Here is a 17,031-nt window from a genome sequence, read left to right as displayed (position 1 = left end):
TGGAAACATATGTACAGTTTATTTGAAGAGGAAGCCAAGATGTGTGCATTCTGTCACTCTTCCATTCCACATACAATATGTGGTAGCAAACAAAAACCAGTCATAAAATGACTCTTAACAGATGGGAGGAAAAAATAAACATGTTGTCCAGCACATCGCGGGTATAGTAACTGAATCCTGGTTGTAAGCTCCCAATATAACCTAGTTTAACTGTTATCTTAATCTATATCAATCATGTGATATTCACCCCTGCAGATAGATTAGATTCTCCGCATTCATTTCAACCACCAAAATAACTAGTCATACATCCCTAATAAAAAGTTAGCAGTTTAAACAGCTAACCAAATACGTTGAAAAAAGGTGTACGCACAAGAATTTATCAATGAATACAAATGATCATTACAAACCTAATGAAAGATGGACGTAAGACAAAAGGCATCATTAGACTTGGTTCCTCCAGCCTCTGAGCAGATACTAGCCCTTAAAACAGACACCCCAAACACACACATCCGCTTAGACAATAGTTCCCCTGCACTGTTGGAAAAAATCATACTTCATTCATGCACAGATGATCCTACAGTCACAGTTTGTCCCAGAGATCTGACTACAGAGTAAAACAGTTAAATGGGTAAGCAACAGGAAGGGAACTAACTCTGGTGTTTAAAAAGGTCCAGTCTCATCTTGGTCCCACAAAGACAAAACCTAATAGCAAGACTGTTCACACACTAACTCTCTTTTAAACACAAAGACACACACACACACACACACACACACACACACAAGGTGAAAAGACAATAAAATAATAATAAAATAAAAAATAATAATAAAAAAAAAACTATGGATAAATCTGGAGTGATAAATTATTGTATTTAAAACAAGAAAAAACTTTACAAGCAAGATTCGTTTTGACCGTGTCTGCAAGATAAAACAAAAAACAACAACAATTCCTGTAAAACTCAAAAAACACACAACACTTTGATGAATGTGTATCTTGGATTCACACCCCAATGTCTGCAGTGAAAGACCGGCTAGTGTATTTGGGTCTTTATTTCCAAGCTACTCAACTGAACATGAACCATCTCTTCTTCTTGGCATGATTAGCAACACATGAAGGACAGGCTTGGGAAATTACTCTGACTCTTATTAACAATTTCAGCTGAACGTTGATCTCGAATGAAAAGGTTAGGCATCACTGTAGTTGGACTCTATATGCACCAATGAGAAGTTTAACCTGTGGAAACAAATTAAGACAAAGTCTGGGGTTAAAAACATTTTTCTTAAGAGGCATGTTGGTGTGTCTGGCAGATCTGTAATATATTCACCTTAGCTGTGGGTGACTCAGCTAGGCGAATAAAGAGTTTGTTGGATCCTTGTACAGGGCTGAATGAATAAATAAAGTGGCTATCCTGTCAAGGGAAAAAACAAAATTAGATGGACTACAGATATTTAAAGTAATTACCAGTTAAAATAATTCAGTTTTCAGAGCTAAAATGGCAAGGCAAGAAACAAACCCAAAAGAGATCTATATCGTAAATAAAGGGACTTACAAGGAAGATAGGCAGCTGGAACTTGTCATTAAGGATGACAGCATGTACGCTACAGGGCCCACAGAGCCTGGCTGTGATCTCAGTCATGAAGTTTGCATGGAAAATGAAGAGAAGTATACCAGATCCTGACAGAAGAAACAAAATTTTTCACTACTGCCTCAGTGCTAGAATATTGTTTACTTATTTGTGGTTTAATACCATATCAGCAGCAATGACTATATTCATGGCAAAATCAACATTATACTTAAAAACAATATTAGTAATACTACTACTAATAATAACTAACCACAATAATAATGATTTTCAATACATTTACAATCAAAACCATACATATGTAACAATAACAGCAGTAATGATGACATTCATATACATTCTTAAGGTGAATCTGTGATAGAAATTCTAGCAGTCTTTGAGGGGAAACCTTATTAAAAATGTCTGTTAAAGTGTTTTCTGAATTAAAAACATTACTGCTTATGGTGTTGTCATCTCTTTGATACCAGAGTGATGTGTCCTACCTTCTCCAGGCGTGTGCTGTGGGGGTTTGTAACTGAATTCCAGTGAGAAGTCTGGTCCCTCACACAGGCGATGACAGGCCAGAGGAAATACAGGCTCAAGCAGAGCCAAACGCGTCTCAAAATATGCTCTGATTGTCTCCTCTGCCACTGTTGACAACCTTGAAATTACAATCAAAAAAGCATCCACTAATGTAAATATCAGAGGTTGTCTGAAAATCTAAATGTAATATACATGTTTTTGTTTTTATAAACACTCACGTCTGGATGTGGTCTTTGATGAGGTCATACACCATCATGTTGTTGCTGAGTTTGGCAAAGTGCAATGCTGTTGCTTTGTGCTTGGAGAGGATGTTGCAGTCAGCTCCATACTCCAGTAGGAGGCGCACTACATCTGCATTTCCTCTTCTACATGCCTAATAAGGCCAACGATAATAGATGTGAAGGTACTCATTCATAAAAGCAGGAGGAGATAAGCAAAACACCCAAAGTGTAAGGAAAACAACTAATTTATCAGCAGAGATCTCACTCAATAACTGAAGGAATGAGTCTCCCTTGCTCTTTCTGATCCATACCTTCATGAGAGCTGTCTCCCCGCCCAGTGTCTGGGCATTTAAACAAGATCCTGCCTCAAGAAGAATGGCCACAGTGGTGAGGCAATTCTAAAGGGGGAGATAATTATGAGGTTATTGCAGACCTTCTTTTTACCCCATATGACTGTAACACACAGTGAAAGACAGGAACAGATGTCTTCTGTGGTGAGTGTAAAGCAGCAGAACAGCTGAAGAACAGTTTTAGCAGCAAATAAATAATTACCTTCTCAGCAGCATGCATGAGGGCTGTGGTGCCGTTCTTTTGCTGTCCATTAACCTTTACTCCTTTCTTAATCAGCAGCCGAAGGATATCATCCTGTCCACCTGCGGCGGCCAGCATGGACAGAGACATACCACCAGAGTCCTTTCGGGGACACAGGGTCGCACACACACATGTACAGACACCCAAAAAGAGACGACAAAAGATACGCAGTTGATCTAAAATTAAACTGATTTTTTTTCTTCTCAAAATGACAGCTCATAATGCAATGATATTACCTTTCCGTAGCTGACATTACACAAAAGTCAACGCAACCCAAACACAATACAGCAATTAGAATAGACAGGTATACAGCTAGCTTTTCAGTATTTTCAGTTCAGCTTAATGAATTACGCTTTCAGGTACACATAGTAACTCATCACAGAATTTTTTTCAGTGAGGATATAAACATAAAACTATTTACAAATTTCTCTGAAAAAAAGAGCTATTCTAATTTATACCGATCGTTGATAGACATGACAATAATACATTGTAAAATAAAAAATAAATAAATAAATAAATAAAAAATAAAAAAATGCATGGCAAGGATCAAAGCATGTGCAGTCCACTCACCATAAATGAATTTCTACTTTTTCTACTCTTTAACACTGTACATTGCATGAATTCTTAGAAACCTCTCTTACTGTTCCCCAGAAGCCTATGAAGACTGCAACATTACAGGCTTGTTTATGCTTGTTTTGTGTAGGCTGAGAAACAAAACCTTTTTTTTTTTTTTTACAAATGCAACAGGCTCTTTTCTGACACAGACTTATACTTTTGTGACATAGACTTTACAGTCCTTTCCATTTAATATGCACCCTTTTACCTCCCGGGACAAACTGTCCCGGTGTGTTTGACAGCTTATAAAGAATGAACTATTTTTTATTTGTTTCACCTTTTAGTCAGATTGTTTCAAACACATTAACTTCTATTTTGCACTTTTTTGTAATATTTGGTATGATCAACCTAATGTATATAAAATTATACCTCATATGAGAGTTTAATAAAAAAAATAAAAAAAACAAAACAAAAACAGAAATTCAGAATTATTTTTACTATGGTTCTGATCAGAGGCACATAAGTAAATGGAATATCTCAGACTGGGGTCAAATTGACCCGGTCTGTTCTGCTTATAATGCATAAAGTGTAAAATGATCACACCATTCTGTGTGATCAGCTATACATTTGTGAACATTTTACACTTGTGATATGCCTTTTGCCAAGCAGGAGGCAGCATCTGATCAACCAACACGGGGGCCACACACACACACCTCAAAAACATGGCATGACTTCATGTAAATAAAACTTCTTAATTTATGAACAGTAAACCTTATTTAATGAAATTATGCCATGTGTTTGGGTAAAATATGCAGAAATTATTACAAATTATTTTGGATAACCGCTGACTGCTATGTCATTAAACATTAGCCAGAATATCCAAGGGTCAAAGAGACCAAATAAATATGATTTACAAAAACAACATGTATTTTATTTCCAAACAATGTTGAACTTATAAAATACAATTTTTGAACTGAATAAAAATACAGTTTTACAATACAGAAACTGTGTGTCTGTGCCTTCATTTGCATGACTGGCAGGTTATTATGCTGTGAGATTTGCAAATATGCACATCGCATTTCTGGCACCTGGTGCTGGTTTTGGTGTCATTTGTGCAAAATATGCACCTCCTCCTTTTGGGTAAATGTGCAGAGGTCGATGCACCCTTCTGGACTTCCCTGACAATGCTAGCAGAGGCTGGTGTGCGGGGAGGAGGCTGGTGCCGTTTTATTAGAGGTGTCACAAGTTCTCTTCCAAGCTCCTCAAGGAACAGCCTCATCTTGTGGCACTTTCTCTGTTTCCAATTTGGGTTTATCTCTCTCCACAGCACAAAGGAGTTGTATGCAGACACATCAAGCATGTTGTAAAACACAGTGATGGGCCAATGGGCTGTCATTTGTTTACAACTGTAAACACTGGTGACCTGCAACAATAGTAAAACAACAAATCAGTGAAAATTAAATTTATATTTTCTTACACAAGTGTGCAATGCATTGACCCGGTTGAATAAATATTACATGAAAAGTTGCAATACCTTGTCGAGGTTGTCGACTCCCCTCTTGTTCTTGTGGTAGTCGAGGATTATCTGGGGCTTTTTATCTTCTGTGGTGCTAACTTTAGTGTCCTGATGCAAAGTGCTCATAAGAAGCACATTCCTTCCCTTTTTGGGGCAGTAGGAGACAAGCGTATGCGTGTCAGTAAACGCAAACTGGGAGGACAATCGGTCTCTGTCTCTTGTTGCCAGCAGTGCAGGGGGAAGCTCTGGTCTGTTCTTTCTTATGGTTCCCACCATGGCCAGCTTCCTCTTTAGCAGCTCCTGGCCAAGAACATAGGATGTGAAAAAGTGGTCACAAGTGATGATGTGTTCCTGAAGACCCTTGGTCACCTCGAGAATCACATACTGGCCCAGATTCTTTTCCGGCTGGCCATCCACGGGATTGCCAGTATACACCTGCATGTTCCAGGCGTAGCTAGTCTGTGAATCGCAGACTACCCATATTTTGATTCCATAACTGCCAGGTTTATTTGCCATATAGTGTTTGAATCCACATCGCCCTTTGAAAGTTACCAGGCACTTATCCACGGTCACATCAGTGCCGGGATTATACATGCGCTGCAGGCGACACACCCACTTATCCCAGACCTGTCGAATGGCAGCCAGTTTGTCAATGGCACGGCGTGCTGATCTGGTGTTGTGATCATCAAAACATATGACTCTCGAAATGAGGTTGAATGTCTTCAGAGGCATGGTGGCACAAAAAATTGCCCTCCCAGTCTGAGCATGCCATAGACTGGATGTAACCTCTTTACTGGACTTGTAGACCCCAGCAAGAATTAAAAGTCCTAGATATCCCTGTAAATCTATTTTATCTAATTTCCTCCAGCTGTCACCATACACACGACATCCCTCCTTGTTAGTCATTACTAGCACTATCTTTTGAATTTCCTCTGATATAAACAACTCAAAGGTTGACTTTATGCTAACAGCATGAGTGATAGCATACTTTGTTGGCCCACGGGGGCTCCTCTCCTGTGCTGCCCCGAAAATATTGCGTCGGTTGCTTTGAGGAATGGGGGACCAGAGAATATTTCCATCTTTGGATTGGAAAATATCTCCAGTTTCAGTAGGCTCCTCTTCATCACTTGATTCCTCCTCATCAGTTGGAACAAAATCATCAATTTCAGTGATATTTTCTTCCTCTGACACTTCCTCCTCCTCTTCTGCATGGTCTGCCTCATCGCTGTCCTCCTCCACAGGACCAAAAATGAGGTCAACAGCCTGTAAGGCAGTGTAGGTTCTCTTCATTTTGCTGTCTCAGAGTAAAATGTGAAATGCCCAAAGTATGCTATAAATTCAGGGTTTTTGTTTTTATAAATTCAGGGTTTTGTTTTTGCAATGCCCAATGCTTTGAAGAGTGTTTGATTGTGTTTGTGTGTGTGTGTTCATTGTGCTGCAAAGTGCAAGAGTGTGACCCATTGCAAATTGCTGCTGGGAAGACCACAGATAAAATTCATTTATAAAACACATACATCAACAAAAATAGTAATTAATTTGACCATTAATCCCTCTAGACTACAAAGAGCATAGTATGGAACCATACTTGTCATTTTCAGGCAAGTATATGAAAGAAAACCCGAGACAAATAAATCCTTTTACACGGGTACAAATTTACCCAAAACCAGAGGAGGGTGAAATGTGAAACGCCCCAAGGATGCTATATATTCAGGTTTTTTATCATCTTGTCCCCAATTGGGCAAAAGCATATCTCAGCTTTTGTTTTGTCTGCATGCTTTGAAGTGTGCTTGTGTGTGTAGCCATGTTGGTAGATCAGATGTTGACCCCTGTTAGGCAAATGCATATCACAAGTGAGAAATGTTTACAAATGTGTAGCTTTTGTTTTGTCTGGAGGCCAAATGAAATGCAATACCCAATGCTTTGAAGAGTGTTTGACTGTGTGTGTGTTCATTGTGCTGTAAAACGCAAGAGTGTGACCCATTGCACCACTAAATTTGACCCGGTCAAATTGCTGCTGGGAAGACCACAGATGCTATAAAATTCATTTATAAAACACATAATTCAACAAAAATAGAAATAATTAATTTTACCTGCAAAGACCATAGTATGGAACCATGTTTGACATTTCAGTATTTTGTTTGCATGTGCATACTTACTAAATCAGACATGAATAAGGATTAACATTTGTCATAAAAACAAGAAGTCTGTCGACATGCTGTCTTACCTGCTGGTCCAGGTTATAGTCTTCTTTGGAACTGAGTGCACGTTTCACAGCCATATAATTCCCATTTTTTACAGCATCCCGCAGCTCAGCTGTATTTACAAAACAACCAACAAAAGAAACAGAGTAAAAGGTAGGGAAAAAGAGTTCAAATATGTATCTGACAGTTCTGTGGTGGTGTGGAATTGGGTGTGCGTAAAACTCACTGGGAGTTAAGGATAGGGGAGAGACATTTTCATCCTCTCCATTCAAGTGTTTTTGAAAGTCTTCCAGTGTCATCCAGTCTAGATTCAGCTCAACTCCAAGATTGAGAGAAGGCGGGCCCCTGTCTGTTACACAAAGCCACAGAATTGAAGCATGGCTAAAGGAGTGGTCCTTGGGCCAGCCATGCACAAAATTCATAATGTACTGTGCAGCATCAGGATATTCATACAAACAGAAGGTTGACTTTGAAAGTCTAAGCTCTCAAGCTCAAGAAGATTTTATGCACACGAGAAGATTACTCAGATTTACGACTTTACCCTGTTTATGGACTCTATAAAACTCTAGGAGCTTATATTAGCATGGCCAATCCACATACAGGCATGTTTTGGGAGTGGAAGGAATCTGAGAGAAAACCGTGTGGACCACGCAGCTGTGAGGGGGCAAATGCTACCCATTGCACCATCGAGCCACCCATTGTTCCATTTACTATAATTATTATTAGAGTGTATTATTTCACATGATATGAGGTCATATTGCCCAACCCTAATAGTTTGAGTCTCACTGAGACAGTGCCCCTTATTTTAAATGCGTTATTTGTACATATTCTATTTAGATACATCTCGATATGAAAAGGTTAAAGAGAACAAAAGGAGTGGGTAAAACTCCCATAATTATAAAAATGTTGATGTAACAACTGTCGATACACACCAGGTGTTTTGTCAGAGCGTTCCAGGGGGTCTTGAGAGTCCTGAGTGTCATCGCAAGTGACAAGGAGGCGAGACTCGCTGTCTTCCCTCCTTTTCCTTCTTCTCTCCTTCCACCTCAAGTCTTCGGTCGACTCAGTAGATGCCATAGCCTCCACTGCAGGTCTCCTGTCCAACCAATCTAATCGGACATCCTCTGCCAGTCTCTGTCTCTCTTTCTGTGCCTCTTCCATTTTACCCTTTCGTTCTCTCTGAGACTCCTCAAGCTTCTCCTTCCTCTTTTTCTCCTCCTCCTCTTCAAGTCTTTCTTTCCTTCTTCGTTGCTCTTCTTCTTTCTGCTCACGCTGTACATCCTCCTTCATCTTGGCCACTGGTTCATTTGACCGGTCACTCTTTTCTGACTCCTGTGCACTCTTTTCTGGTCTTTCATCTACCTCCATGGCAATAGTGCCTGGAAATGAGTAGTAAAAAAAGACGTGTTTAAAAAAAGAATTTCACAGATACTATAAAATTCATTTATAAAACACATAATAAAATAGTAATTTTAACAAAATAGTAATTTTAGGGTTTATATTATTATATTATATATTATTAATTTAAGGATGCTATAAATTCTGGGTTTTTTGCTTATTGTTATCTTGTCTAGGGCTGAAACAATTCCTCGAGTAATTCGAGTAACTCGATTACAAAAATGATTCGAGGCAGAGGAATTTGAATGCCTCGAAGCCTCTTTTTAATTAATTTTTAAAGGTCACGACACGTTCTTGTGCAATTATTGTGTGACAACGTGCTTAGGTCAAAGTGGAAGGAGACGCAAGGAGTTAGCGGTCTTTTAATTTGAGGGCACGGGCTAGTGCGGGCTGCAAAATGGAAGGGCGTGATAATGTCAATGAGCAAAGAGAAAAAACAAACATGAGAAAACGACAGAAAATGTCCAAAGGAAACATTGCTTCGAAGCGGAGGGCAAACCTCAGTTCTGAGCATGTTGATATGTTTACCTTTCTTCATTGCAATCACATGCTCCATTAAAAGACTTTTAAAGCACACACACATTGAGAGAGAGAGAGAGAGAGAGACTTTTATATTCATAATAATATGTAGATGCTAGGGCTGGGCGATATGGCTGAAAACTGTATCACAATATCAGTGTTTCATATCAGTTGATATCGATAATTATTGATATTTTTTTATGACCCCTTTAAAATAAGGACCAGGAGAAATATCTATTACAGTTAAACAAACATTTTTATTTTAAACTTAACCTTCCTCTGATCATAATCCCCTCAGTTATTAAGACAGAAATGGCAACAACCAGGAAACCTCAAATAATTATAATGTAAGCATAAGTCTAAAGTCACAATGAACACAACAATTCTCTCTTAACATTTAAGGTGCAAAATGAAAGAAAATGTAAGAATGCTTAATAAAAGTGTAATAAAATAGTGCAAAGTGTTAAATATAAACAGAGAAACCTGAGAATTTAGTGCAAGTTTAGTGCAAGGAAGTTCATTCTGGTGAATAAAGTGTTTTAAAATATGTGCAGTTTTGTAAACATAAATAAAAAGTAATTTATTTTTTTTTGTTTTTGCATCTCAGAAACGGGTTCATTTAAAGCCCAGAATGTTTGGCACTTAAATGTACTTAATTATTCTCTGGCAACTTTGTCAGTGTTCACAGTACAAGTACAGACAGAGAAACAATGGGTAGAAAATATTGTTTTATGCATTGCATACTATGCATTTAAAAAATAAAAGTTAATTTCAGTCAAGATCACTTTGTCAAATGAGGATTTATTAGGTGCTATGCATACAGTTAGTGTTGGCGGTATAGTTCTGTTCTGGGCAAAAATCCATGCGCCTGCCGTGCACATGCGTGGACAGAGCGGGGAGAACAGCAACTAGAAAATAAAATAGTTCCCTGTATAACAGCAACCGTTAATCATGCACAGTATAAAATATGCTCACTTATGCGAATGGTAATTTAAAGGGTTGGATAATATCGATGTCGTAACCAGACTGGTGCGTATCATGAACAGCTGATTATCAGCTGATGCATGCTTGACGACATGGCCTGCCTGAACTAATGTGATGCTTGATTTTTCTAAAAAAAGGAAACCAATTAGTTGTTAATTTTAATAGACAAGCCTTATTTTCTCTTGTATATTTAATATTGCTCTTTAACCTTCCTATTTTCCCTGGGGTTTTTTGACCATCTAGAAGGTTTTAATGTGTCATAACTTGGGTTTTCTTCCACATATTTGCCTGAAATTTACCAGGATTGTTTCAAATTATGAACTTTGCAAGTAAAATTTATTTTGTCTATTTTCATTGAACTATGTGTTCAGACCAATATATATTTTGCGTTTTGGATTGGGTCGTTTTGACCCGGCCACATTTAGTGGGGCAATAGGGCACACTTTTGCCCTTTTCAGCGCAATGAACATACATACAGACACAAAAACGAACACATAAAATGTCCACTAACACATGCACCCAAATCACACATGCACACACAAATTGGTCATTGCATTTCATTAGGCCTCCAGAAAATAAAAAGGCAAACATTTGTAAATATTTCACACATTTGATATGCCCTTGCCTAGCAGAGGGCAAAATATGATCTACCGAAATGATGCTACACACACATGCACACACACATGCATTGGGCATTGCAATTCATTAGGCTTCCAGACAAAACAAAAGCTTCTCATTTGTAAATATTTCACACTTTTGATATACCTTTGTATAGCAGAGGGCAAAAGCTGATCTACCAACAAGCTTCACACACACAGTCAAACACTGTGCAAAGCATTGGGCATTGCAATTCAGTTGGCCTCCAGACAAACAAAAGCTACACATTTGTAAACATTTCACACACACACACACACACACACACACGTGCACACACACACGCACACACACACGCACGCACGCACGCACACACACACACGCACACACACACACGCACACACACGCACACACACACACGCACACACACACACGCACACACACACACGCACACACGCACACACACACACGCACACACACACACGCACACACGCACACACACACACGCACACACACACACGCACACACACACACGCACACACACACACGCACACACACACACGCACACACACACACGCACACACACACACGCACACACACACACGCACACACACACACGCACACACACACACGCACACACACACACGCACACACACACACGCACACACACACACGCACACACACACACGCACACACACACACGCACACACACACACACGCACACACACGCACGCACACACACACGCACACACATAGGGCATCGCATTTCATTAGGCCTCCAAAAAAAAAGCTACACATTTGTAAATATTTCTCACTTTTGATATACCTTTGTCTAGCAGAGGGCAAAATATGATCTACCGAAATGATGGCACACACACACACACACACACACACACACACACACACACACACACACACACACACACTGACTGCACTGGGCATAGCAATTCATTTGACCTCCAGAAAAAACAAAAGCTACTCATTTGTAAATATTTCACACCTGTTGGATACATTTGTCCAGCTGGGGGCAAAATCTGATATACCAACAAGCTTCACACACACACACACACACAAGCATTGGGCATTGCAATTCATTGGGCCCCAAAAAAAAACAAAAACAACCATTTGTAAATATTTCACACTTGTTATATGCATTTTCCAGCTGAGGACAATATCTTCTTCTTCTTCTACCAATAATCTTTACACACATACGTCGTGTTTTCATATTCAAATCATATTTGTTTCCTCTCTCTTATTTATGAATTTAGTTGCATCAGTCAGCTTTGGCCTGTAGATATGCTGAGTAATGTTTGACATTTATCAGTCTGTGGTTATCCAAAATAATGAATAATTTCTGCTTATTTTACTCAAAACATGGCAAAATTTCATAAGGTTTATCGTTAATAAATTTAGTATATTAAAAAAAATAAGGAGGTAAATGAAGTTTTATTCACATGAAATTATGGCATGTGTTTGAGTGTGTGTGTGTGTGTGTGTGTGTGTGTGTGTGTGTGTGTGTGTGTGTGTGTGTGTGTGTGTAACCTGTTGTTTGTTGATCAGATGACACCAGGTGGGCAAAATAGCTCTTACATGTGCAAAATAGATATTACACACAGAATGGTGATAATTGTAGAATTTTTGATTTATAAGCATTCAAGTCAATTTGGCCTGGAAAAAAACAGGTTTTATTATTTTATTTATTGAAAATGGTCAAAATGGTTCAAAAATGGTTCAAAATAATCTCCTGCCCTTGAAATATACCAGCCTGTAATTTTTGTGCCTCATAGTGAAAATAATTCAAAATTTCTGTTTTTTTTTTTAACTAAAAATGCATTTTTGTATATAAATAAGGTTTATTATACCATATATATATATATATATATATATATATATATATATATATATATATATATATATATATATATATATATATTATATATATATATATATATTGCAAAATACATGTTAATGTGTTGGAAACAAGTTAGACCAAAAAGGTGAAGAAAAAAAAAAGCCTATCATATATACTTCATTTTTTATAAGCAGTCAAAACAGACAAGGTCAAGTTGACTCAGCACTCTTAATTTGTATAGGAGGACAATAGGAGGGTTAATTAAGCAAAAATACATTTTAGCCGATTACTCGATTAATCGATGAAATTTTCAGTAGAATATTCGATTACTAAAATATTTGGTAGCTACAGCCATAATCTTGTCCCCAATTGGGCAAAAGCATATCTCAGATTTTTTTGTCTGCATGCTTTTAAGTGTGTTTGACTGCGTGTGTAGCCATGTTGGTAGATCAGATGTTGACCCCTGTTAGGCAAATGCATAATCACAAGTGTGAATTGTTTACAAATGTGTAGCTTTTGTTTTGTCTGGAGGCCAAATGAAATGCAATACCCAATGCTTTGTAGAGTGTTTGACTGTGTGTGTTCATTGTGCTGTAAAACGCAAGAGTGTGACCCATTGCACCACTAAATGTGACCCGGTGTTTGAAAAAAAAAGAATTACCTAGTACATACGTTTATGCTTGAGGAATTTGTGTCACTTACCCTCCTTTGCCTTATCAAACTCAGTCTTCTGCACTGGAGATTCCTTTCTCGCTTTTTTGTCAGGCTTTACTGAACTCTGCAATGTGACACAAAAACAAAAAATAAATGTAAAATTAGTGATGCTAAGCACATTTATTAACAATTAAATAAATAACTACCCCGCACCTTTGGTGTGTGAGCTGCCTGTTTCCTGGGCACACGATCCTTGGCCTCACAGTTGAGCAAAAACTTCTCAAAGAGATTATTAGGTGCAGCACCCTTCTCTCCAGTTTCTTCCTTTTGCTCCTTCAGCTGCTCCTCCTCTCTCGGCTTGCTGGGAACGGCTACAACTGTAGAGGATGAAGATACAGACAAATCCTTTTGAGGAGCAGAGTTCGAGTCCAGACCTTTAGGCTTGCTTTTTGCTTTTGCTGTAGCCCCAGCATCACTGGAATCAGGCTCATCCTCACTGCGAGAGGACTTGCTGCTGCTCTTACTGCTAGTCAGGCTCTTCAACTTGTTTAGACCACTCTCTCTGAGCAGCAGGGCAGAATTTTCTGTCTTTTTGGGGTTCTTGTCCTGAACCAAGTCTTTGAAACCTTGCAGCTTCAGTTCAGATTTGTTCTTCTTCTGTTTTGCCTTGGAATGATCACTCCCACTTTCACTCCGAGAGGACTTATCTGTGGTTTTGGCAGTTGTAGGTTTTGCTGTGACACTGAGGTTTCCTGTTGAAGAAGTGTCATCGGTGTATAATTCTGACGGTGCATCACTCTTGTCTGTCTCATCACCTGAGGACTCAATCTCTTTTTTTGACTTTGCCTTTTTTTTCTTCCTTTCATCAACAATTTCTTTCTTTTGCTTCCCTCCGTCTTTAACTTTGATTTCTTTTTTGTGTTTCTTTGCAGGAGCGTCATCGTTCTCATCCTCTTCAATAGTTCGCTTCTTGGAATCTGCGGACTTATCTTTCTTCGTAGGTGGTAGTGTAGGAACTCTTTCCTCTTCTTCATCAGACTCAGGAGCAGGCAATGGTTTGTCCTCCTTCCATTTCTCCTTCTTTTTCTTTTTCTTCTTGTCCTTTTCAGACTTCTCATCCTCGGAGTCCTCTGCATGTTTTTTCTTTTTTTTCTTTTTCTTACTAGGGGATTCTTTTAGTTTATCTTTATCGCTGTCACTCTCAGAGTTTGCATCAAAAAGTTCGCTCTTCATAGGCAGCTTCTGAGGAAAAATTAAGAGATATTACACTGTTCACAAAATGTCAAGTTTCTTGGTCACATTTTAATATGCAACACATCTTTTCCTTTAGTGTAACATTTGGTCATGAAGTAAATAGTGCAACAATTTTTTTGGGCTGTGTTGGAAAATCTCTTATATTATAGTCTCACCATGCTGGGGTCTTTCTTAAGTTTCTTCTCAGCCAGAGACCTCTCATAAGCCAGCAGCACCTCACTACAATCCTCCAGGTGAGCTTTGGGCTCCCAGGTGTCATCATCTGATGAATAGTTCTTCCACCTCACACGGTATAAAATCTCTCCCTGGAAAGACAATCACAAAGGCAGATTTGTTTAACTAAAATCAAAAGCATTTCAAAAAACCATGGATGTTCAAAAAAAAACCATGGATGTTCACCATTAATAATGTTGCTTAGTAACAGTAACCAGTTGGACTACTCGTCTCTCTGCCGATGTTTCTGGGCAGCACTTGAATAATCACTACAGCTTGAACACAAAGATCTGCATTCATTTGGATCAGAGTGTGTGGGCCTGCTTTCCTGTCAGTTGCACCATGGCTTCCTCTTACTGCTTATCTTTTCCCTGGTGCTTTAAAGTTTTTCATATAATAACAGCACTCGGTCTCATCTTTTAATCATCAAAAGAAAGCCCCAAGATCTACCATCTGTTTAAAGTTAGATGCTTACATTCTGAGCTTATTTATTTTTATACACAAGTGCAACTGATTTTGGGAATTAATGTCTTATAAACAAAGAAAGTAAAAAGTAAGTGAATTGTGTGTTTGTGTGTGGTTCAGTCACATAATGCCAAATTGGTAGCCACAGTCAATCCGTCAAATACGGAAAGGCAGAATGGTTATCCTTAGTGGCTATCTCCTGTTTCATTACTCGCCCACTTTGTTTAGAGATGACTTGGTTAATGACAACAAGCGTAAGCAGCTATCTATGTGACATATCAGTTGGTGTATTTCCCCGTGCATGATCATTTGTTATACCAGGTTCACAGACCGTAATTGAACAAAAGTACAAAAGTAACTATTTAGGAGTCTATTTTGGTATTCAGACATTAGCAGCTCTGGATCATTTTACAATATAACACTAAATCACAATACATCAAAGTTAGTTTCTTACATATCTCCTTGCTTTTGTCTGCAACCTAATTTGCATTAAAGCAAATACAGACCTGTGTCACGCACACAAAACACACAAAGTCAGTGAATAGGCACCAGTTCAATAGGGAAGAGTGTACACTAGTACTACAAGTAGTAGTGAGGATTCCTATTAGTGCTGTGTACAAACTATTGGATTTTACTCTCTCTGGAGCCCAACTGGCACATCAAATGGCTCTAAAGCACCAAAAGTTCATGTAGCACGGCTCATGAACACACATAATAAGTGAAACATCTCTTACATCTTCAGCAAACGCTCTTACTCTTCTCTCACTTACAATACAAGTAAGAACATTACCTGCTGCTATAAGTAGGACACAGGCCCGGAGCAGTCAGCTAGCATTTTAACACAACACTTCAGGTTTGTCCACTCACTGATAATCTCTTTTCATGACAAAAACAAACACGATGAGGACACAAAATCTTTAGGAAGAGTGTTGCAAACATCCACCCCGTGTATTATCGAGCAATAATCGACAACCGGTCGGTCTCTTAACTAATCTCTGTAGCAACAACACAGAAGACGAATAATTCTTTTACTTTACTATAAATTCTGACCCCCTCCAAAAAAACAAACAAAAAAAACCGCTGCGTTTTAAGTAACGTTTGGTTATTTTATACTACGCAAAAAAGCACGGGCAAAGAACCAAAAATAGACACTACATAGTTGTTTCCATCACAATCTGCTGCTACATTGTTGGCTAAAGTCAGCCAGCACAGAATGACCCTTAAAGCTAGCCTTTAGCTAACGCTAATAAAGTTAGCCCAGTTTAGCTAAGCTAACTCTTGAGCAAGTGTAGCAACAATTATCACGTCTTGTCACTGAAAACTCAGCCTCTTCACATTGCTCGTTTATCTGCACAATTTCAGCACAAACATGTTGCGCGTAACTGAATAATCTAATCGCGTATAGTGTTAAAACAGCTGCTGCGCCAGCTAACAAGATGGCATCCTAGCTAGCATGATAGGGACTAGCCGACTAGCTAGTACTTACATCTTCCACTCGCATGTCAATAATCCTTTCCACTTCGTATACATCCTCTTCTTCATCCTGTTCGCTGTCTCCAGGGTCCGCTCTCTCGGCACAGGAATCCATTTGTATATAAACAAGTAAAAAACTATACTTCTTAACTTGCTACATAAACAGCATTGAACGGAAAGACCTCGCCTTAACGTACAAACTCCACTGTGACTGGAGAGCAGCAGGAGCTGTTCTGGTTAATGTGGACGTGGGTGCGCGCGGGCTGGGCGGGGCGGGGCGGGAAGAGGCGGGACATACAGCGGAGGGGCGTGGCAGACTGCGTGGGGGCAGACAGTGTACGACCCTCTTTGGGCGTGGAGACGCTGCCCAGCATCACCAATGACCCTCATCCCTGAGAGACACACTGCTAGTTTATGAGTGACCTAATGAGTAAAACCG

At 39.0% G+C, this 17,031-nt stretch overlaps 1 protein-coding gene across 8 annotated transcripts in view; it reads right to left on the bottom strand.

Moving 5' to 3' along the window:
* The window catches only part of mphosph8 (M-phase phosphoprotein 8), a 16,926-nt gene extending 76 nt beyond the window's left edge, over positions 1–16,850 (bottom strand). The window contains exons 1-14 of one of the 8 annotated variants that reach the window (XM_027164396.2): positions 16,606–16,839; positions 14,597–14,746; positions 13,401–14,429; positions 13,236–13,311; positions 8,119–8,565; positions 7,413–7,535; positions 7,210–7,316; positions 2,876–3,016; positions 2,635–2,721; positions 2,321–2,475; positions 2,063–2,220; positions 1,548–1,672; positions 1,323–1,406; positions 1–1,231 (exon numbers count right to left, since the gene is read on the bottom strand). The exon at positions 1–1,231 is cut by the window's left edge and continues 76 nt beyond it. In XM_027164396.2, the coding sequence (XP_027020197.2) occupies positions 1,190–1,231; positions 1,323–1,406; positions 1,548–1,672; positions 2,063–2,220; positions 2,321–2,475; positions 2,635–2,721; positions 2,876–3,016; positions 7,210–7,316; positions 7,413–7,535; positions 8,119–8,565; positions 13,236–13,311; positions 13,401–14,429; positions 14,597–14,746; positions 16,606–16,707 (2,826 nt within the window). In that variant the 5' untranslated portion in view covers positions 16,708–16,839 and the 3' untranslated portion in view covers positions 1–1,189. Of the gene's footprint in view, positions 1,232–1,322; positions 1,407–1,547; positions 1,673–2,062; positions 2,221–2,320; positions 2,476–2,634; positions 2,722–2,875; positions 3,017–3,616; positions 4,893–5,003; positions 6,249–7,209; positions 7,317–7,412; positions 7,536–8,118; positions 8,566–13,235; positions 13,312–13,400; positions 14,430–14,596; positions 14,747–16,605 lie in introns of those variants that run through there. The other 7 variants (XM_027164397.2, XM_027164400.2, XM_027164393.2 and 4 more) reach the window with 7 other exon arrangements.
* Between the last annotated feature and the right edge of the window lie 181 nt (positions 16,851–17,031).

Source organism: Tachysurus fulvidraco, chromosome 6 (genome assembly GCF_022655615.1).
Source record: "Tachysurus fulvidraco isolate hzauxx_2018 chromosome 6, HZAU_PFXX_2.0, whole genome shotgun sequence".
Lineage (NCBI taxonomy): Eukaryota > Metazoa > Chordata > Actinopteri > Siluriformes > Bagridae > Tachysurus > Tachysurus fulvidraco.
This window is presented reverse-complemented; position numbering and strand designations above follow the sequence as displayed.